General features: G+C 39.7%; 1 protein-coding gene across 3 annotated transcripts in view; it reads left to right on the top strand.

The window, feature by feature from the left end:
• Nucleotides 1-21,875, top strand: part of LOC147332204 (myocardin-related transcription factor A-like) — a 38,652-nt gene extending 16,777 nt beyond the window's left edge. For 2 of the 3 annotated variants that reach the window (XM_086288649.1, XM_086288651.1), the window contains exons 3-19: nucleotides 2,327-2,382; nucleotides 2,884-2,959; nucleotides 3,078-3,221; nucleotides 6,986-7,161; nucleotides 8,681-8,773; nucleotides 9,090-9,155; nucleotides 9,307-9,485; nucleotides 9,632-9,812; nucleotides 12,356-12,557; nucleotides 12,656-12,798; nucleotides 13,882-14,817; nucleotides 15,085-15,282; nucleotides 15,828-15,941; nucleotides 18,828-18,971; nucleotides 19,082-19,165; nucleotides 19,311-19,359; nucleotides 19,967-21,875. In XM_086288649.1, coding sequence (XP_086144775.1) covers nucleotides 2,327-2,382; nucleotides 2,884-2,959; nucleotides 3,078-3,221; nucleotides 6,986-7,161; nucleotides 8,681-8,773; nucleotides 9,090-9,155; nucleotides 9,307-9,485; nucleotides 9,632-9,812; nucleotides 12,356-12,557; nucleotides 12,656-12,798; nucleotides 13,882-14,817; nucleotides 15,085-15,282; nucleotides 15,828-15,941; nucleotides 18,828-18,971; nucleotides 19,082-19,165; nucleotides 19,311-19,359; nucleotides 19,967-20,508 — 3,383 coding nt within the window. In that variant the 3' untranslated portion in view covers nucleotides 20,509-21,875. The remainder of the gene's footprint in view (nucleotides 1-2,326; nucleotides 2,383-2,883; nucleotides 2,960-3,077; nucleotides 3,222-6,985; nucleotides 7,162-8,680; nucleotides 8,774-9,089; nucleotides 9,156-9,306; nucleotides 9,486-9,631; nucleotides 9,813-12,355; nucleotides 12,558-12,655; nucleotides 12,799-13,881; nucleotides 14,818-15,084; nucleotides 15,283-15,827; nucleotides 15,942-18,827; nucleotides 18,972-19,081; nucleotides 19,166-19,310; nucleotides 19,360-19,966) is intronic. The other variant, XM_086288650.1, reaches the window with a different exon arrangement.
• Nucleotides 21,876-22,771: the final 896 nt, after the last annotated feature.

Here is a 22,771-nt window from a genome sequence, read left to right as displayed (position 1 = left end):
GGTAACTGTGCAGGGGCGGATCTAGCAAAGTTTAGCCAGGGGGGCCGATAGGGCATTAACAGGGAAAAGGGGGCACAAAGACATACTTTTCTTTCTTATTCTCATTTAAAATGTCGAGCTTTTAATAAATAATTATCTGACACACAAAGTTTTAATTTGATGTAAAATGAATAGAAGTCAATTACTGTATATAGTAACTATTAAGTCTAATATACCCTAGTAAGCTATAGTACTTTTTCCTTTGGGAAGGTACCATCTGTGCAGTCTGCAATTTTGTTGAAGAAAGATGTTGAATCTATTTAATATTTCTTGAAAAATAATTGATTTCTGTGCATTTTTTTTTTCACACTGCATCAAATTAAGGTTGATTACGTCGATTAAGCATCATGAGGTGGAGCGTGAGGGGTGGTTCCCTATTTTTTATTTATTTATTTTTGTTGTTCCTGGGAGTTGGAACCCTATTAGTTAGGTTGCTTAATATTTACGCTAAGTACTCTTTAAAATACCAGAATAGGGAGGATGGTGTAGGTTTAAGTTTATTAGATTGATCAGTATTGCTGAACTATGAAATTTTTTTTTTTTTGCATACAGGTATAACAGAATAGCTTTAGTGTAGTTGTTGTTTTAAACTTGAGTATGAACTTATACAAAATGCAGCAAGATATTTAAAAAAAACCCCAGTTTTGTTGATTAAAAAACACTATATCGGATTCATATCGGTATCGGCAGATATCCAAATTTATGATATCGGAATCGGTATCGGACATAAAAAAGTGGTATCGTGCCATCTCTAGTAGATACTGACAACTTCATACTTGGTTTAAGACACAAGTGATGTAAACACATTGGGCTAAAGTTGAGTCTAAGACTTTGAGTGCAAAAAACTCCAGTGTCCTCACATACATGTAGTATGGATATGGGGACACTATATAATAAATGTGCTGCCTGTATGGTGGCCCTGAGAGGTCAAACACACTGCAACTTAAAAAAAAAACAACCCACCAGCAAATAGAAATATTTTACTGAGTGCATCTTTTTGTGAACCAGATAAGATGGCATGTAGTCCTACACAGTACTGTGATAGATTGAATTCTGGATAAATTGCAATCACTAGCAGTGAAGCTCCCCCAACACCATCACCCACCAATCCATGCTTGATGGTATCTTCACATGGAAAGATCACAGACTGAATCATTAATCATACATTTTGGATCAAAGTCCAAATTTTCAAGTCAGTGCAAGACATGTGACTACTCGGTCATCCACAGTGGTGTTTTTCTTTACAGCAATTTAAACACCAAGACCTAAATTTACTGACAGTTAATGTGAGAGTCCGATTGCCAAGAACATGACCAAACTAGAGTAATGGTGTCAGTGTTGAATCTAATAGTGTGGGGAAGAGGAAGTGATGTAAAGCATAAACTAGCAGCCTGAACATCCAGGAAAACAGGAAGATTAGTGGTTACAGATCTTCCTCGTTGAGCTTTAACATAAGCTTTACTTGGCCAATTTGGAAATTTGACACCTGGACCATTGTATTTAAAGAGAAGGTAAAATAATAACTGTGCCACTTGGAGGAATTTTACAGACAGTTTCCAAAAACAAAGTCAGATTTTGGTTATTTTTGAAACACATTAGAGTTGGCTGGTTTTGCAGGTATTGTCAAATACATTACCAAATGTATCTGGAAATCCGCTTGTTCTTAAAAGTTTGAAACATTTATTAAAATATTTAAACAAAATTCTTTGTCTGCTGCTAAATAATTTGGTTCTCACATGTAGAATATTTATTAGGTCAAGATTTAGATCCTCTTTTTTGTCTTAGACTGCTTAGAAGCAAAGCTATATTGTAATGGTTGAGCTGTTGCATTTAACTCAGTATCACGGTGTCATGATTACCTCGAAGGTTTCCATTACCACTAATCCTGAGGCTTTGCATAATCACAAACCTGCACAAGTCCTACTTAAGTCATCTTTGAATGCTGAACAGTTTCCAGGAAATCCACTGCTGTAGAGAAGCTCATTGGATCGAAGCAGTCAGACTTCATCCCTTTACATTTCTCCTTTGACTTTGTGATTTTTTTAAGCTTTTTACAGCAGCTGTTGTTGGGGACCAGTATCCCAGCCATCATTGTACTTTATGCACTACATTGAACTGGTACTCAGGAAAAAGCTTTGGCTGAGACCATCAATAGACTTGAAATTGAACTAAAGAGGCAAAGATCCATGAAACGCTCTTTTGCTAACCCCCACTAGCATCAATACACTTTTACTCTTTTTGCCTGATTTTTTTTTCTTTACTATGCTCTCTCTTTTTATCCTCTTAGCACTGAAAACTTCAGCTGCCTTCCACGAACAGAGAAAGAGCTTGGAACGGGCTCGGGTGAGTATGCCATCCTCAAATCAGTCACTGATGTCAAAACTGATGCAATTTAAGCTTTGAGAGTTTTTAAAACACGTGGCATCATTACAGAAGCATTCTGATTTGTCTTTTCCTGCTTTAATGTAAGCCAAAAAAAGAGTTGGGATAAGACCATTGGCTCAGACAAATAGACTTGTATAGAGTAATGCGAAACTATCCACCAAATCAGTGCTTGCCCCAAGGGCAACATCATCAGCAGTTGTGAGTGAGTACGTGGGAAGATGGATGAGTAGGTTAAAGTAATTCTCCATTAGTAACTAGCTAAAATGATTAGATAAACACAGGCCCTTTAGTTAGCTTAGGAAGCACGGTCTACATTGTTAAGAGAAGGGTTTGTGGAACTACACCTAAAGAAGGAGAGGAACCACAATGTTTAACAGTGCACAATAAAGGATTTGTGAGTGCAAAACTGAGAGATTTTCCATTCCTTCTTCTTCATCTTGTCTCTTGGTCTCTCTCCAGACGGAAGACTATCTCAAGAGAAAGATCAGGAGTCGACCAGAGAAATCTGAACTGATCAGGATGCACATCTTGGAGGGTAAACACTACACAGAGCCTCATACCTCTGGAACTTTGGTCAATCTAATGGAAAAAGACCCATTACATCCATGCACACTCGTAAAGAATTTCCATGCCTGGTTTGTGTGTCTATGCAGAGCCGTTCCTTCCGGTCAAGCAGCTGAAGAAAGCATGCCTCGCTGTTGATTTGAATGATAAGATTGCCCAGAGGCCAGGGCCCATGGAGTTGATCCATAAAAACATTCTACCCGTTCACTCCAGTATTAAACAAGCCTTCATAGGTAAGTGAGAACTATTTTTAGGCAACAGTTTCAGGATTACTTCTGCTGAGTGGACGAAATTATTAGCTTAAATGTTATAAGTGCAGAGTTATTTATGGTTGATTGCAATAAGCTGACCGCAGAGAAAAAACCCACAAACAAAGCGTTGAGACCAGATATAATGATCTTAAGCAGATAGATGCAGTTATTGCGGACAACTTGTGTAAGCCTTTCAAGAGCTTGTCTGTAAGTCTCTATTTTCCAGCCATCAGTACACAAACCAATACCAATGTTTCTTCACACAGTCTCGATATGTAGGGCTGTTGCACAATAACACATTAGTCATGCCAACTTTAGAAGGCCTTACTTTGCAAATTTTGTTTTATTATTTCTGCCCCCTCAACAATCAACAGGTGTACCATTGCTATATAATTTCCTGCGCACAGTCTGTGTGGAAGAAGGACGTGTGATATAGATTTTCATCAAAACACACCCACACTGTGAGGCTCCTGACAGGACATCCCTCCTGGCCCCTTCCTCCACCTATCATAAACGTACTGTTTCCTCCCAGATCCCAGATGCTTCAGTTGTCCTCACCACATACTCACACAGGCATCCATACCTGTCAACAAGAACCACCTAACATACAAATTTTTCACAAACAGCGCACTGACAGGCAAACACTTCAATTGATCAATTCTATGAGTTTGGAAAGGTTGGAGGGGGGTAATTGTAAATGATGCATGACCTCTGATTCCCATTTTAACAGACAAGAGACGAAGATACTGCTTCCTTCTCTGTTCTCGGTTGGTTTTAAACAATCACAGTGCCTGTTAATAGAGAATCACTTGCTAATTGAAGAGGTGACATTTTAAAATAATGGGGACCTATTAAGCTTAATTCAATTGCATATTAATATTTTCAGAATAGATCACTAAAAAAATAATCCTTAGTTGTTTCACACTGGCCCTTAATGGAGCTTCCTCCGTTCATCTATAGTCTGAAATGAGCGCTTTTAGCTCTTTTCCAGTAATTTTTTGAGGTAATTTAATAGAAAAAAAGAATGCTGTTTTCATAAATATACATTGATTAGTGCGCAACTACATCTTCCAACAAATAGATGCATTGTCATAAACTTAGAATCAACCCATTAAAAATACACAGCAACGAACGCAAATTTTGATTTGTGTCTTTAGCTATGTTAGCTATATTTTATCATCTGAAAAGTAACACATGAAAACGTCCATAAACATGCTTTTTTATTCTAATATTGTTGCAATTACTTATTGTCAGCAGATCAGATATACCACCCTTCCATCTCTGGACAGCTGACAATGAGGCAACTAAACAACACAGTTAGCTGGTTATATGCTAATGTTGTGTCAACTAATGTGAGACTCGAGTGTCTTAACAGTCACATTTCCCCTCTGACAAACAGTTTGATAACTTTCTCACATCATATGAGAGTTTTTGAGACCAACAATGTTAGATCCACTTCAACAAAAGTTTCACTTGTGCAGGCAAAAATAGCAGTGCTTACTGACATAAAAGGATATCCTCAGCAAAAGAAGTGACTTTCACTTACTCATTGACTCGTGTTCAACTCCTTTCACAAAGTTTTACAGTCTCCTCCAGAGTAAATAGACTTGAACACTTCTCATCTGGCATTCTGTAGCTATCAAAGACTCCAGTTTTTTTGCTACGGCTGTTATGGGGCCCGGTGTAAATGCAATGTTTTGATCTTTCTTGGCTATCTTGAACATGTTTGTCCAACAATGCCACGGTGGCTAGGATTATGAACTTAAATTAGGAGAATTAAGAAAACAGAGTTCAGTTGACTGCAGTCTACTGACATATAGCAGTGAAATTTTACCCACCAAGGTCATTTTCTATATGTTTGGTTGCCCATTGTAGTCAAGAGATTTGCGCAGCAGGTGGATTTGAATTCTGTGTTTGAGTTGGCCATATCAAGTACATCTGCTCCAGCCCGTTCTCACTCCCGACGCGTGATATACCGATGATTTTTCACGTCCCGAGGCGTTCTATGGTGACCTTCCGCCTTCCTATGCTACACGGCGGATTATGGATGAAATTGAATAGAGGGAAGCTCCCGTGGTAACACGTGTTCCAGCCCTGTATTCCAGCCCTCCGTGTTTTCAAAGCGATTTAAGTAAAATAAACGTACATGTGTAGATTTATTCCAAACGGTTCTCATGTTTCCTCGTTTTTCAGAACTCGTAATATAGGGACCTTTTGGGTGGCCAAAAGCGTAATATGATTTGTCACCTAGCCTTAATTGTTATACTTTGGGAGTGAGAATGTGTTGTCTGCTCTCACTGGCATCATACAGCTCCAAGAATAAAAGACACTTCCTGAAATAAGGATGAGGATCGTCTAAGTGGGATTTTTATATAGAACACTTTTTTTTTCTTTGTACTGTGGGAGCAAGGAATCAGTGGGTCCAGCTGCTTGATTGATGTGTAGAGGAAGAAGGTTGAGATTTAATAACAGACTGTGTCAGTGGAATATCCATCTCTGTCACTGCTACACAATAAACACAATTACATTACCGCCACTTTTGGTAGGAGCACCAGGAACTAGCTAGATGAGGTTGACATATGAGCATACAAAGCATGATGCACTCCCACACCCACACACAGCACAGCTGTAAGCGAGTCATTGCATTATTAAATCAGCCCTGTGTTGTCTTTTCATCATTACCTGCTGATGGTAAATTAATGGACAGCAGTGTGTTCTAAATAGCAGTGGGCTACTGCCCGTTAGCACCTCCTGTAATTTAATAACTCAGTTCTATTATTAAAAAAAATGGCTCTACAGCAGTCCTGGGGATCCTAGCGGGTACTTTTATTCCTTAAATCCCTGTGAAGACTCATAAGTCTGCATAATAATGAAATGATTATATGATATGGCGCATGGGAAAGCTGGCAGGCTTGGATTAAAGCTATGCTGTAAGATGTCTTAACCTTCCTGTGGCTGGCTAATAAGGAAACTTTGGGCATGTGGTTGACAATTTTCTTTGCAGTTTTTTACATTGCTGTATCTGATTTACTATTATATCACGCTCAGCTGCATTTATCTGTTGCATACGAAACATATTTTAAAGATATTTTAAAGAGAATATTATTAGTATAGCAGGCATAAACAGGGGAAGCCGTCACATAAACAGTTCAAATATTCATCGCATAAATTACACAGACGATCCTTCAGAATCCTCAGCACAACGTCATCCTTAGAGAGACGCCATCTGTTACATAAAAACTGTTATAAAAGCCTTGTTTGGCTGTGTGGGAAATGAACATAGATGAATGAAAAGCAAAATGCTTGACAAAAACCTGACTCATCACAAGTGCATCTAGGACTGGCTCTGGTGGACATGATATGACTACAGAAAAGTGTTTAAGTAGTTTAGACAGCTCTCTCGCTCTCTGTGTCAGTTGTTGACGAGACACTGGGGACGAGTGTCTTGTGTGCATTTTTGTAGGATATTGAACATTAACAAATGCAAGCCTTTGATGAGTCACCGATACTTGTGGAGGAGGCACCGGTGATAATTTGTCTGGATTGGAGGTGCCCACAAGGTGTTAGAGTCACAAGCAGAAGTCCAATGGCTCAGCTCCTGTTAATGCAAGTGATAGTGTTACACAGGCACACAGACTTGGGCAAGGACCTAGAATCACTGGGTAGTACATTTATTTTATGGTCTAATTTAACTAGATAATGTTTATTTCCTTCCCTCGTCTCCCCCACAATGCTTCTCCTCTCAGAGACGCAGTTTCAAAGAGCCTCAGGAGAGAACTCTTCATTTGATGAGGACACTAATGACAGTCTGTCTCCAGAGCAGTCCACATCTGTCAGTGAGGAGGGTTGTTCGTTGGGCCTGGGACCTCTGCCCACTCCAAAGGAAACACTGACAGGCCATGGCATCCCGTCTCCTACACAGGTAGGATCACCGCAGAGAGTGGGACTAAGATGCTGTGCAGAATGTATGCAAGACTGTAAATCCACAGCTTAAAAGCAATGTAGAGGCTGTGAATTAGTGCATTTGTCTGTGTATATGTGACGTGCATCAGATTTACCACTGGTGGTGGTGTAGCACAGTGTGGGAGAGTTTATAGTGGGTGCAGTTGTCACAGAGGGGATAACCAGGCTTTGGTGAGGGGAAAATAACAACATTTTGAGCACCCACTCACTCACACACTAGCAAGTTTAGCATTTCGCTACATCAACCATCTGATGCACGGAAAAGTACTGTTTTGTATCATTTAATTACTGAATAAAAAGCAGTGAAAACTACCTGGAGATTTATTTACTGAATAAATTAAAATCCAGTTCTTCCCTCATTGAAGTGCATCAACAACAGTACTTCCAAACCAAGCTAAGAGGCTATAGTCGTGTTACATACACTACTGGAACTTTAACATTATGCACTCCATACTGTACAGTAACGCCACTGTTTTGCACATGTCTCACTCTGTATATTTTATTTTATATATTTTATTTATTGTGTACTCTATTTAATTTGTAAAATATGTGTACACACACACACACACACACACACATAGAAAAATATTTAGTATAAACATCCAGAAATGCATATACTATTATATATACTGTATATATTTTTATTAGTTTCAGATGTAACCATTCTTGTATTTTGCTTGTTTACATTATTGTATTTTGCACAACTCTGTTGCTTGTGAAGCTCGCACACAAGAATTTCACTCACATGTGCTGTACCAATGTACCTGCACATGTGATGTGACAATAAAAGTGATTTGATTTTGATTTGATTTGATACTACAGATTTTTGGTTTTGATCCCATACCAAGTAAATACATGACCAATGTTGCTAATGCCAGTACCGATACAGATACTTCCAACTTACAAAGGCAGCTTACGTAGGGGAGAGCGGTATGTAATGACTCACTGGATTGTAAATGTTCCTGCCTCTAAAGCACTTTGGATCTTCTGCTGTTTAAATGAGCTATAAATAATATACTTGTGACAGTCAACATATAGTTGTAGTGCATGTTTGAAGTTTATTTTTTCAGCTTCCAAAAAATAATGATTTAGCAAACACAGTTTAGTGGGTTAGAGCTTAGAGGACAGAAACAAAATATCCATCCAATACCAGTGTCGGTATTGAGAGTATTTATATTTGGATCGATCCACCAGCCTCTAAGTAACAGCAGTGGATGCAGCGACTCCAGACATCTATGAGATGAGTTTGATTGTCATATGGACATTTGCCATGCATCTGGAGGGGGGACAAATTGAGCATTTGTGAACATTGTGCGTTTTGTATGTAAACCTTTTCTGCTATGTAATTTTACATTTACCACAATCTTCGATGTTCACTACTTTAAAAAAATGAAGACCTTTTCAAATGGGATGATTCTTTTTGATGCCTTGCAGTTTAGCCATGAATGATCAGCCAGTGTTTCCATCCAACCAATCAGGTCCCACCTACAGCTCCTTCTGGGTCACCCATTTCACTCAAGCTGACCAATGAGACAGGGGCGTCATCTCTCCTGAGGACAGGTGCCAACAAGGTAACATCTGTCAGTTCAGCTCTGTTAGTTGTTAGACACGCATACATTAGACTGGACCGCTTCAGTCCTGTCACAATGACGACTAAATTATGAGCTTTCGTAAATGATTATTTTAGCTGTTAGTGCTAATTGCTAAAATTATTATTGACAGCTGTTCAGAACTGCAGATGATGAAGTGAACTCTGGTGGTAACAGGAAATCTCGCATGTGTTGTGGGTTTCTCATTTTGCTTCCATGAGGGAAGCAAAAAATGTGGTTTAAAGTTTCATTTTACTCTCATTAAAATTACTCATCTTTTTTTTTTTTTTTTTTTTAGCCACAACCCAAACCAAACTGTGACCGCTCTGGCCTGAGACACAAGAAAACCAAGGACAAACCAAAGGTAGAAACGTCTCCTTCTCTGAGGAAACTATTCTAATGCTGGCATTCCAAATACCCAGTGTAGCTACAGCTAAGAGAAGGCAAATATTTGTCTGAAATGCTGTACTGCAGTGCTGAAATAATGACTTGCTGTTAATGGGGGTGCTTTCCAGATAAAAAAGCTAAAGTACCATCAGTACATCCCTCCTGATCAGAAGGGAGATAAAGAGCCTCCTCCTCATCTGGATTCATCCTATGCCAAGATCCTCCAGCAGCAGCAGCTCTTCTTGCAGCTCCAGATCCTCAGTCAGCAGCAGCAGCGCTACCACACCATCCTCCCTGCACCAACTAAGTAAGTCCAGATGCATGCTCTTCTGTGGAGTCTGAAGGATTGCACGTTCAAAGGCTGGAAGGAACATTGGACATAAACTTCTGTTTTCAGAACTCAAGAGCACCTGTTAAGATTTACTTTTGTGTCACTGTATTTTTGCCCAGCAGATCCCAGACAGCTCAGCAGCCATCTTCCTCCTCTAAGTCTATGCACACCTCCTCCTCCCCACCTCGACCTGCTGGTGCACCTTTAAACTTCTCTAAACATTTCGTCCACACCTGTCTAAGTTCTGTCCCGCTAGGTGGAACCAAACCAGTGTCTCTGCCTCCAAACCTCGATGAAATGAAGGTAAATTGCACAGCGACATGCACATCCCAGAGAAACCTTTCCTACCTTATGTGTCGTTTTTATAATATGAGTAACATGCATGACTGCATACTAAGCATCCAGTAAAGAATTAAGAGTCTAAATAAATATCTGTCTGTGCTATGACCTGTCAGAACCAAGCTAGGTTTATAGCAGGAACGGACGATTTATCAATAAAGGATGGAGTTAAACGATGTATTAAAAGTGTGTAGTAATGGTAGGGCTAAGTGGGTGGCTGTGGCCAGGTGGGGGCCACAGCAGCAATATGTTCAGGGAATCCAGAGATTTCTCTTGAAAAATATAGTGGCAGGTAGGGGTGCAACGATACACAAAATTCACGGTTCGGTTTGGTTCGATACTTTGGTGTCACGGTTCGATATTTTTTCGATACAAAAAAATGTTCATGCCTTTTTAATTTGTCATTTATTAAAATTATAAATATATATTTTAACTCAAAAGTACAGTTTTTAAATTTAACCCTAACCCTTGTGCGTGTTTTTTATTTTGACAGCGAATGCGCACCTGCGGACCACTTATGTGCAGCCCTGGTTATTTAGCTAGTCATATTGCAGCCACAGAAATTATTTTGTCCATGAAACCATAAAGCTGCACTTTCTTTTTGCCTTATAGTCTGATTTGTCATAACTTCTCCGTTTTGTGGTAAGCTTTTCTTTGGCTGTCACTTCTTCACCCTGACCTGTCTTATTTGGTTCAGCAGAACTAAAATATATATCCTGCTGCTTTTACACACGCACTCACATAAGCTCAGCGATTCTCTGCGATCAACCTCTCACATGTTTAAGCTTGCTGCGGGAGATTTCACTTGTCATGTTTGCATAGTAAGCTAACAATTAATAAGACGATGTCAGAGGAATTGGTGCACAAATTATCATCACTCACAGATCAGTGCTGTCGCTCTCTATACACAGTTCGCGCGATTGCAAAGTGAAAGCAAAAAAACAAGCGCAAATTCAAACGCGATTGCAATATGTCACATATTGACAGTGGCTCACCGATGCCAATGACATAATTACCCAGCTACATTTCTGAAAGAATGCAAAAGCATTGACATATATTTTTCCTTCCTACAATAGCCCGACGGGCAGGGCAGAGATAGATTTTGGTAGCCCGACTGAAAAAATCGCTAGCCCCAGGACGTCGGGCTAGCGATATTGCGAGCCCTATATCTGATTGAGGAATCACTCATCTTTGGAAAAGAGAGTTTATTACAGAGAAATGTCTCTTTCCAAAATAAAAGCTATACTATCCGCTTCTTCTGGGCTATATTCTCAGCAGCATATTAAACATATAAGGAGAATCATGTGCTAACAGCTGTCTAAATGACTCGGCTAAAGTTAGTAGCATGCTTGCTTGTTTTTTTTCTGCTTCCACTTGTCTTTGCACTAGGATGATGTCGGCGTAAATGTGCAGTCATATTCGTTGTGTTCCCACTAGTGCTTTCAGGTTAATCTCGTTGAAATGACCTTAACGCCACAACACGGCAAATCTCCGTTAACGAGCTACCGCCGATCGCTCCGTGCATGGGGCTAGACGGCCAACACGTTAACGAGCTAACTGGGCTAACACACTAGTTCCCACCCATGTAATTGAGCATTGCGTGGCACATCCAACATACTGTTTTACTTTAGTCCATGACTCGCTTACCTTCAGGGTCATACGTCACATGAAAACCAAAATAATTCCAAACGCCAGATCTGAATGAGGGTGGGGGAGGTCCATGTTGCAAGGAGAGCTTAACTTCTGTCTCACTAGCTTGCCCTGCGCTCTTCCTTCTGATGATGCTGTCTGTGTTGAGCGCTCAGTGAATCTGCGTTCGACTACTCCGCCTAGGCTGCACTGTCGAGCCTAGGCGGAGTAGTCGAATGCAGATTCACTGAGCGCTCAACACAGACAGCATCGTCAGAAGGAAAGTTGATAAAATAAATTACAAATTTTGTATTGTTCGATACATATGCGTACCGAACCAAAAGCACTGTATCGAACGGTTCAATATCGATACGAATATCGTTGCACCCCTAGTGGCAGGGGGGCTGGAGGAGAGGCTAGAGCTGGAGGAGAGGCAGGGTGAAACAAGCAGGTTTGCAGATTAATTCAAAAGGCTGGAATGAGACTAACCGGCTGTAGTAGCTGATTCTACAATCTGGAGTTGTAGTGGAGTTGAAGTTGAAGGTGACTGGTCCATTCAAATGGTACAACTGAAACCACTCCTGAACTGAGACTAAGGTAAAGAGAAGAGGGAGGCTGGAGCAGCTGGCCTGACATTCGTACCCTTTAGATGGAGTAAATGGGAGATGTGATGTGATGCATGGAAAAAAAATCCTCAAGGTTTCTTTCATTCGATGGAGCCAACCAGCTCAGCGAAGTTAAACAATGAGACAGTGATGGATTACTTCTTCTTCTTGTTCCCGTTTTGATTTCCCTTTCAAATTTATCCTAATCTCTTTGCTTTCCCCGTCTCTCTTTCTTCTATCTCAATTCTGTTTTTAATGCTGTCTTTACATCAGGTTGCGGAACTGAAGTCCGAATTAAAGCTGCGTAACTTGCCCGTCTCCGGCACCAAAAACGACCTCATTGAGAGGCTGAGGACATATCAGGAATTAAGCCGAGGCAGTGACACTACCTCCTCTCCAACAGCAGGGTGTACCACAGGGCCAGGGGCTGAAGGAGCAGGAAAATCATCCAAGAGCGCTGCATTCATCATCACCAGTAACAATACACGCATAGAGGTTATCCTAGAAAGAGTATATAAACTTTCTGTTAACTGTCTAATACCAGTCTTTCTGGACATTTTTGTGTTACTGAAGTGGGCAGCGGTGGGAGCCTAAATGCAGCAAAACCTCAACAGTTCATGACCTCCAATGGGAGCCTTGCCTCTTCAGCTGTCTCCTTCATTCCCTCCATGAGTCCAGAAGACACCAGTTTTAACAGTGACCTCTTAGGGGAGCTGGTAATACCTTTTTGTTGCTATAATAAACCTTAGAGGACTTCAGAAATTTACTGAAGAAAGCCATGCATTACACATATTTAAGTGTCACAGTGATAAATTCACTTCCTCTCAGAACTTCCTTGTTTGACAAGTTCAAGATCAAAACTAAAATACAAGTGTTGATAATGAGACACTTATATTGCTAATGAAGTTGACAAGCGGAAGATGATAGATTTTATTATATTAACAAAAACAATAATTATAAACATAGCAAAAATAAACATTATGGCTATGGTAAAAAAAAAAAAAAGTGAAACATTCCTCAGAGATTTTGGTCCACATTGACATGACAGCGTCACACAGTTTTTCTGGATGCACATCCATGATGTGAATCTCATGTTCCACCATAAAAAATGAATGAACATGAAGTACATTTGTATGACAAATTAAAGGAAAACCCAATTTACATGTCTTTGTGAGGTCTTAAACCAGCAGTCCCCAAAATTTTTTGTGCCACGGATCAGTTTATATTTGACAATATTTTCACAGACCGGCCTTTAAGGTTTCGCAGATAAATACAACAAAATAAAACCAGTACCGGTACCAAAAAAAAGATTTATTCATAACACACAGGAAAACACCCAGGGAAACAGGGTTAATGATAAAAACGCTAAAAAAATAATGATAAAAACTCTCAACTCTTGCAGCCTGGTACCAAACGACTCACGGAACGGTTCCGGTCTGTGGCCCGGGGGTTGGGGACCGCTATGTTAAACCATGACATGTCACCAAAATTAGTTCAATTCTGTAAAAATTCTACAGCACATGATTCCTCTTATTTCTGTACTCATCAACTATTCAGCTGCCCCTCTGACACTATCAGCCTGGAAGAGCCCCCATGCATTAGCCAGAAATGTTTAATGACAGAATAAAGGTGATCGCTCAGATCCCACACTGTAACAGAGGCACTGGACCATAAGTATTCAAGTTTTTCCTTTAATTTTTCAGCTCCTTGTATATTGTAAGGTGAACCATTATATAATTAAAACTGCAGACACACAGTTTGCTTTACACTTATAGATGACCTATTTCTTCTCTCAATAGATGAGTTCACCTCTCAACCAATTGAGCCTCCAGCCATCTTCAGTTGCTCAGCTCTCCACAAACGTTAAAGAGGAGCCTCGATGCTCGACTCCCGCTCCTTGTCAATACTCTTTAAAGTCTGCCTCTCTTCAAAGACGCTCCTCAGTATCTTCAGGTGTCCCAGCCACTACGAGCACAGTTCCTGTACTGAGTGTTGATAAAGACAGATTGCTGCAGGAGAAAGATAAGCAGATAGAGGTGCTGACCAGGATGTTGTGGCAGAAACAGAGATTGGTGGAGGTGCTAAAAATGCAGCTGGAAAATGGAGACAGAGGAAAGGCTCCAGAGCCAATCAGTCCTCTCGGGGTAAAAGAAGAACCTCTCGATGAGCCCGATGTTGCCTTCTCAATGGACTTTGATCAATTTCCCTCGCAAAAATCACCTATTTCACAAGAGATGGATATTACCAAGGTAATTGTGAAACAGGAAGTAATTGAGGAAGAAGAAGTTAAACCTGAGAAAAATTTCCAGTCCCCAATCACTCATGGATTGCCACAGTCCTCAACCCAAACACAGGAGGAGCAGCTGGCTCAACAACACACCATACAGAAAGTCCTGCTACAGCAGCAGCAGCACATCATCCAGAATCAGACGCTGGAGAATCAGCACGACCTGCAGAAACTTTGTCAGCAGAGAAAGAAAAAATCTCAAAACCAGCAAAAGCAGCTCCTGCTGCAGTCACAACAGCAGCATCAACAGTCAAAACACGTGCAACAGATGCAGCTGAAGCAACAGCTTCTGCTGAAGCAACAAAAGTCGCACATGTTGCCACAGCAAATGAAGACTAAACAACAGACTAAACAACTACAGCAAATCCAGATTCAGACCAAAATACAGCTGAAGCAGCAACAGGTGCCCAAACAGCAGGTGAAGCAGCAGCAGCAGCAGCCATCTAAGGTTAGGACTGTCTTTTATCTATAGTGTGTGGGGTTGGAGTTTTATTTAACTGCATTGCTTGTAAAGTTCTGCTCTTAAGAAGGATCCTGAACAATCAGCTCTGGTAAGAATTTAGAATAAAGAGAATAATTATAACAATCATATCTAGCAAGCACTGAGTATGATGAATCAAAACGGAAGTTAATTTGTTGCCATGCTGGTATGCAGTGAAGTGTAGACTAGACTGTGTAGGTTCTTCCCATAAAAGTTCTCTTTTCTGTTGAACAGGTGCCTCAAGCATACCTGAAACAGCAGTCAGGCTCAAGTGCCTCTTTCTCACTGGACCACCTTAAGATTGACTCCACCCCAACCCTGGTCACTGACACCAACGGTAACCATTTTCTGATCGCGCTGACCAATCACCTTACTGGAAACAAAATAAAGGACCCTGCTGAGGGAAAGGCAACCAATCACATTACACTGCAGGTACGTAAACTCAGTGTGCATGCAATCTTGCTGCTTTTTGAGCTACAGAATTACAATTATAGTTAAATGTAAAGAATATCAAACAGTACTGCAATTCTCAACATAATGTTTAAGAAGATTCATTTTAAGTTTTACAATGATAGCATTAGTGTTAAAATGTTGAAGGACTGACTCACAAAAGCTTTGTCAGTCATATTTACATAGATTAATTTATTATATAAATATATAGTGCGATATAGTCTATACAGCATTAATGTTGGCCACACAGGCACTGATCTCTGCATTTCCTGCAAAAAAGTATCAAGCTCAACTCAGCAACTCAGGGCAAAGCTGTATTCAGATCCTACAGGTGGATGTTGCTTAAGGCTGGCCTTTTTGTAGAAGCATCAGGAAGCCGAGTAGCTTTTAGGTTGGTGGTGTACACAGGCAGACCAAAAACGGATAAGCAGATCATTGTTAATTGAGCTGGACTGCATGAAATTTGTTTCATTGCTTTGCTGTCCGTTCACTTCTTACATTGATAACTACCTCATTTGTTCCTATAGCGACTCCAGTCTACTCCAGCCAAACGTCCAGGCCACAACCCTGTTAAGCTGACCAGAGCTGATAGTAAAGCTCAGCAAAGCATGCAAGTGAAGCTTGTGAAAAAGCACACTAAGGTGAGGATTAAAACAAGACATTTCTGATATGACTTTGTTGCCCAAGCTTAGGTAGTGTATACAATGGGAGAAATGATTCTTTGATTCCCTGCTGAATTCATAAGTTTGCTCGTGTACAAAGAAATGGAAGGCGTCAAAATTTTATGGTAGTTTAATTTTAACAGAGAGACAGAATATCAACCAAAACTCTAGAAAAAACACATTACATAAAATTTTGAACTGAATTGCATCTCATTGAGTAAAATAATTATTTGATCCCCTACAAATCAGCCAGAATTCTGGCTTCCACAGATGTGCTATGTGCCCACGTGGAACAAAGATCGATCAATCGGTCAATCGATCGGTCAATCAATCAAAGATCTCAACTCGTTGTGTGCATAAAACACACCTGTACACAGCATCACTTTCTTCCATTCTAACCTTTTACAATTTTATTTATATAGAGCCAAATCACAACAACAGTTTCCACTTTATATTCCAAGCTAAAGGCCCAAAAATACTACAGAAAAAAACAGAGGAAACTATGAACAATAATGAGAAGACAAAACTCCCTTTTAACAGGACAAAACCTCCAGCAGAACCAGGTTCAGGGAGGGGCAGGCATCTGCCACAATTGGTTGGGGTGAAGGGATGAAGACAGGACAAAGACACACTGTGGAAGAGAGCCAGAAATTAATAGTAACTAATAATTACATGCAGAGAGGTGTATAAACACATAGTGAGTCAAAAAGGTGACAGAAGAAGAAGCACTCAGGTCATGATGGGAACCCCCCAGCAACCTAAACCTACTGGAGCATGACTAAGGGAGAATTCAGGGTCACCTGATCCAGCCCTAACTATATGTTTTATCAAAACAGAAAGTGTTAGGCCTAATCTTTAAAAGTAGTGAGGCTATCTGTCTCTCTCCACCTCTCCACCACCATAGGCCAAGAGTTGTCAAACAATGTCAATCTGCACAAGGCTGGAATCGATTACAAGACTTGATGAGAAGGTAAGGATCTGTTGAGGCGCCATGGAAGAAATCTAAAACGACCATCAATCCCTCTTGGCCTGCCACTCCATGGAAGATCTTACCTCATGGGGTGTAATAGATTGAAATCTTGCAGCACCCAAAAGGATCCCCTGCTCAAGAAGCCACATGTACAGGCCCATCTTAAATTTGAAGGCTTGGGAGGAAGTGCTGTGGTCAAAAGAAACCAAAATCAAACTATTTGGCATCAATTTAACTCACCATATTTGGAGTAAGAGAAATGCTGATTATGAACACCAATGCTACAGTCAAGCATGGAGGTGGAAACATTCTGCACTGGAGCTGTTTTTCTGCTGAGGGTACATGATGACTTCAATGAGGGGCCAATGGACAGGGCCATGTACAGTAAAATCTTGGATGACAATCTCCTTCCGTCAGCCAGAACACTGAAGGTGGATCATGAATGGGTCTTCAAGCATGACAGTGACACAAAACACCGCCAAGGCAACAAAAGAGTGACCAAAGACGCACATTAATGTCATGGAGTACCCTAGGCAGTCTTCCGACTTCAGTCTTATAGAAGATTCAATTCAATTCAATTTTATTTATATAGCGCCAAATCACAACAAAAGTCGCCTCAAGGCGCTTCATAGATCTGTGGAGAGAGCTGAAGCTCTGAGTTGCCAAGAGCCATCGAAGAAACCAAAAGGAGTTTAAGATTTCTTTAAAGATGGGGGGTCACCTGTGATGTGTGCAAACCTGGTGACCTTCTACAAGAAATGCCTTACTACTGAGCTAACCAACAACAGTTTCTCTACTTTGGGATCAAGTACTTATTTCGGTCATTAACATAAAAATCAATGTACATTTCTGGATTTTTGGTTTATATTCTGTCTCTCTCCATTAACACAAAACTACCATAACAATTAGAGAATCTTCAACAGGGGATCAGCTATTTTTTTTACCCCATTGTAACTGTATTGAAAAACTTAAAGTGTTACATTTCACTACAGTAGATCAGTATGGTCAATATGCCACTTTGAGTGGGTTTTAGCTCAGAGCATATTTCTTTTGTAGCAAAATTTTGTAATAAAAATTGCTGACTCTGAGGTATATAGATTATCTGTCATATCAAGGATCTGAAAAGGCACATCGTCTTCAAGGCTTTAAGCAATTGTATTTTTAAATATCATTTATCTCTATTAGACTACAGTGAGAGGAGAAAAACCAAAATCCTTGGGATCTTTTTATTTGCTATCCATGAAGTTTCCGTATAAAAGATCTCAAGTAATTTTCTTAAATATTTGTACCATTTCTTTTTATATTTGATGAGTTATACAGTTTAATCTCAATGAAAACCACACACACCCTGAGCCATCTCCAGTGCTGAAACAAGTCTGTTAATGCGCCACAAAGAGATAGAGAAACATGAGAGTGTGAGGGAACTGCTCTAGTGAGTGCAATCGCATCGAAAATTAATGATGTATGCTGTTTGAGACAATGACAGCGGTCCTTGATAAGTCTCTGACACTAGCCCGATGCTGATTATTATTGCTTTGCTAATTACTCCTACGACATCCTCCATTACGATGATTTACGGTGTTAATGGAGGAAGAACAAAGACTCTATTGCATTTTGGCTAATTGAGATGCACAGTATATCCTGCCGAGTGCAGGTGTGCTGGAGCGCGTGGTCACTCGGCCAAAGCCTGCCTCAAACACCTCAGGATTTAGTGGAACACTGTATCCTGATTAGCAATTTTTCCGTGTCTCGTTTTGCCTTCTGTGACACTTGATTTAGAACTTGTCTACATCTTATGAATAAATTTACTGGTAACTACATCAGTACTGCTGACTTTTATTACTTTTACGGTGCTTACAGTCCTTTCCAATTTTGTTCTTTAATTGAAAACACAGAATGGAGTACTTCAAGTGTCTGTAGAGAAACCACACCAGGGCACAGCTCAGTGTTTGTCAGCACCTCCCAGTCTACAGCCATTCTTCAGGGACCAAGAGCCTGCTCCCTCAGGAAAAAACACCCCTTCATCTCCTTCTCAGGGTGTAAGTAATCCAGCATTGATGTGAATAATTTGTCATGGTGGGCCTGGAACAGGACTTGGAACTTTTTAGTTCTTCATTCATTTTCGCTCACTTCATCTTATCTCTACCAGGAGGTGTGCCCAAATCTGGAGGACTTGTTTAGTCCTGTATCTCCGGCTTCTGTTCAGACAGCAGCCTCATCTCCCGATGACAAAGTATGATGATTAAAAAAGACATTTCAGTCGCAAAATTTACCCTTTTTTTAAACTATGTTTTTGATCATGGGCTTTCACATGAGGCATTTGTATCATATAGTAACACTATATGTAGTTTAAAACATTACATGTTGTTTCTCATCAGGACATAGATCATGAAGATGACTTCATTGACATCATCTTGCAGAGAGGAGGTAAGATCTCAAGATCTCAAGATCTCAAGATAGATAGATAGATAGATAGATAGATAGATAGATAGATAGATAGATAGATAGATAGATAGATAGATAGATAGATAGATAGATAGATCATGTTCGAGTTTTTTGCCCTCAACAACATGTTCATCACCATTTTCAACTCAATCTGGAGAAGCAGGGGCACTGAAAAAGCTCAAGAGGTCCAAAGTTGTTGTTTTTTTCCCCTATTGGCTTTTTGTCATCACATTTTCATCACATCTCATTTAAAAGTTATCAGCAAATAGCATATATCAGCCAGTAATATTGGCCCGCTGATTGGTCAAGCTCTAAGCTATATTTAGTTACTCTGTAGGTTTCTGACTTAATCAGTGTTTTGATTTGTTGTCACTAATACCTGCTGGGTTCTGTGTGGGGGTCGTGCTGTTGGTTTCACTGCCTTAAGCCTTCCCTGGAGATATGCTCCAGAACAGAGCGAGCCACTAAATATAAATTACTGCAGATGGAAATAGAGAGAGATGTAAATAATCTTCTTTTGCCCCTAATACTTGGTTTAGAGTTCTTTCTATTTTTGTTGTTTTAATGTTATCTTTGTCTTTCCTTTCAGAAACTTCCTGTAAGCCTCCACCAGACCTCTCTCTGAACCGCCTTAATCAAGACTCCTCTGCTTGTTCACTTCCTCCCTCACCACTCCAGATGTTGCTGCCCCCGTCTCCCCCCATTCCGCCTTGCTGTGGCACTCCACACCCTGACCCCTCTTTGCAGCCTGAGCTTCAAACTGTGGCCGACACCACAGGACAGAAACAACACCTTAGTCATGCTGAAAGTGGGCGCCTTGAGGACTTCCTCGAAAGCACCACTGGAAGGCCTCTTCTCGGGGTGGAGCCCGGAGGTCTACTTAGCTTGATTGATGACCTTCACAACCAAATGCTGTGCACTTCCAGCATTCTGAACCACCCCCTTTCTCCCATGGATACCTCAGACACGGCGTCATGGGAGCAAGGGTTGGACAGTATGGACTGGTTGAATCTTACCACAGAAAGAGATAGAGAAGAGGAAAGTCCATCACTCCAAACTCCCCCTAGTGTCTTTTCCACAGACTTCCTGGATAGTTCTGACCTGCACATACATTCGGAATTCTCCCTATAGCCTAGAGCTACTGGAAAACTGATATCCTATGTAGATGGGTGCAGTTACTCATTATCCAGTCACTTACACATAAAAACATGCAACTGATTGCTGAGGTTTCAGTATTTGATTAGGGCACTTAGTCTCTATGTTCTCATACATTTGGATATTGGATCTTCAAGAGCTTTGACCTTTGTTTATTTGTTTATATTTTGCTGCACTGATTTTGATGCTCTTATTAGGCAGGTCCTATATCTGTTAGTGCATCTTTAGCAAAGGTCTTGTTGACACTTTTGTGCTTTTAACTCCAACATAATCCCCAAAAATATAAATTACTCTTGTCTTACCATAGACACAGTGTTCAAGTAAAGAGGTATGAAAACTTACTTGATATTTGTCTAATGACAATGCAATCTCCTTGCTTGTAATTTAAATAGTAATCAATAACCAAAGTTAAAGGAGAAACTTTTAAGATCGATACCAATATTGGGTGAATTTTAAAATGAGATATTCTGATATATCGGCTGATATTTTTTCTCCTTTCAGGCACAGAAAACACAAACAGATTTCCTCGATAGTTGCTATGTGTAGTTATTTATTTACTTGTTTGTACACTGCCCAACTCTGCTTGGACTAGTGGGACACCGATGCAACACTGATGTTGCAAACACATTTACTGCCAAAAGGGAAGTTGCAAGCGCCCTTTGTTGGGCAAACTATGCAAATTCAAACCCACATAACATGGTTGAAGGGTGTTTCTCCCTTCTCTTCTTTACTTTAAAATTTTCAGTCATCAGCCAATAAATGCAGATACCGATAGATCATCAAATATCTAATGCTGGCTAATAATAGTGGGATTTACAATGACTGTAGCTCCATGTTATGGAAATAACTTTGGATATTTTGCAGGCTACAGCCATAAAAGTGTTACTACTGTATTTAGTGCTAGTCAAACTTACACACATTATGTATGTGCTACTGCTCTGGAACTGAACTCTGGATTTTTCAAGGATTCATTCCCATGAAAAATCAAACTGTTGATATTTCACAAGCATTTTCATGCTAATATGTTATAAGTGTTGTGGTACAGGATACATCTATCTCCAGAATTAAGTACAAAAATCATCCAAGCACAACATCAAAACTTAGGTACACACTTAGCTTATGCAAAATGTTTGGAACAATCATGAATTATTACATCAAAATTAACAGTGTTACAATAAAGGGAGTTTAAAGGCTGTATTTGGCTTAAGTCCCACAGTATAGTGGGGAAAACAAAAACAATGACAGTGTTGGTATTAAATGTTGGTTTTAAAAACCCAGACTGCACAGCACTGTTTGCGTTTGAATTTATAAAACTATGCAAAAAAAAAAAAGAAAATAGAAAATTGATTGTGACAGGAGAGTTATGGAATGAAACTACTGAAAATTGTTGATTGTTTCATTCACAGCCCAGCTTCTCCTAAAGAAATATTATATACATTATATAGAAGATTAACTGTATGCCAAAGACAAATCCCTGGTTTTGAATGTATGGAACGTGAAAACTGATATGTGAGCTGCTGGTTCTTGAAAATAATGAGGAAATAAACAATATAATAACAATGCCGCAATTTATTTGGCACTTTTTCAATAGAAAATGTTGAACTGATCAGTGTTTTTGACAATATAAAGTGTGATGCCCAGTGTTTTACTGTTTTGTTTGGGTTTATTTTAGAGTTCCAAAATGATATAAATGTAAATACATGAAACATTATTTTAAAAAAAACTCTGATCATTTTATATTTCTGTTTAATGTGTGAATCTGTTGGTATGATATGCTCACAGTGCTTCCTGTTTATATACTGTTTGGTATTTATGGTATATTAGTGATCCCCAAAAGGATTGGACATTGCCTGTATTCAGCCGTCTTTATGTTTGCTCTTGTTATAAATGATCAATGCACACGTGATGATGAAAGAGAATAAGATATGATATAAAAGGAGAAACTCTTGATGTCTGATTCACTTATTTTGAATTCAATTATTCTTAAAGGATTTTTGCAGTTATTTTGTTTTTTACTTGTTTAGTTGTCCTGTACTGTATCAGAGCTTTTAGTGCTGTCATTTCACATTTCAGACACTGAACACTTACCATTTTAAGGCACATTTGTTTCTAATTTTCTTCTTTTCTTCTTGTGTAATTCAGGTTTCTTGGTGCTGTTTGATCAGAAATTAATTTGTCTTGAGAATAACAACAACAACAAAACATTTGAAGGCAATGTAGACAACTATGATGATATCCA

This window comes from Aulonocara sp. 'chitande type north' Nkhata Bay, linkage group LG4 (assembly GCF_057382095.1).
Source record: "Aulonocara sp. 'chitande type north' Nkhata Bay isolate Kocher_YH1m ecotype deep benthic linkage group LG4, A_spYH_male_GT1.1, whole genome shotgun sequence".
Taxonomy (NCBI): domain Eukaryota; kingdom Metazoa; phylum Chordata; class Actinopteri; order Cichliformes; family Cichlidae; genus Aulonocara; species Aulonocara sp. 'chitande type north' Nkhata Bay.
The sequence above is the reverse complement of the archived record's forward strand: the minus strand, read 5'-3'. Positions and strand labels throughout refer to the sequence as shown.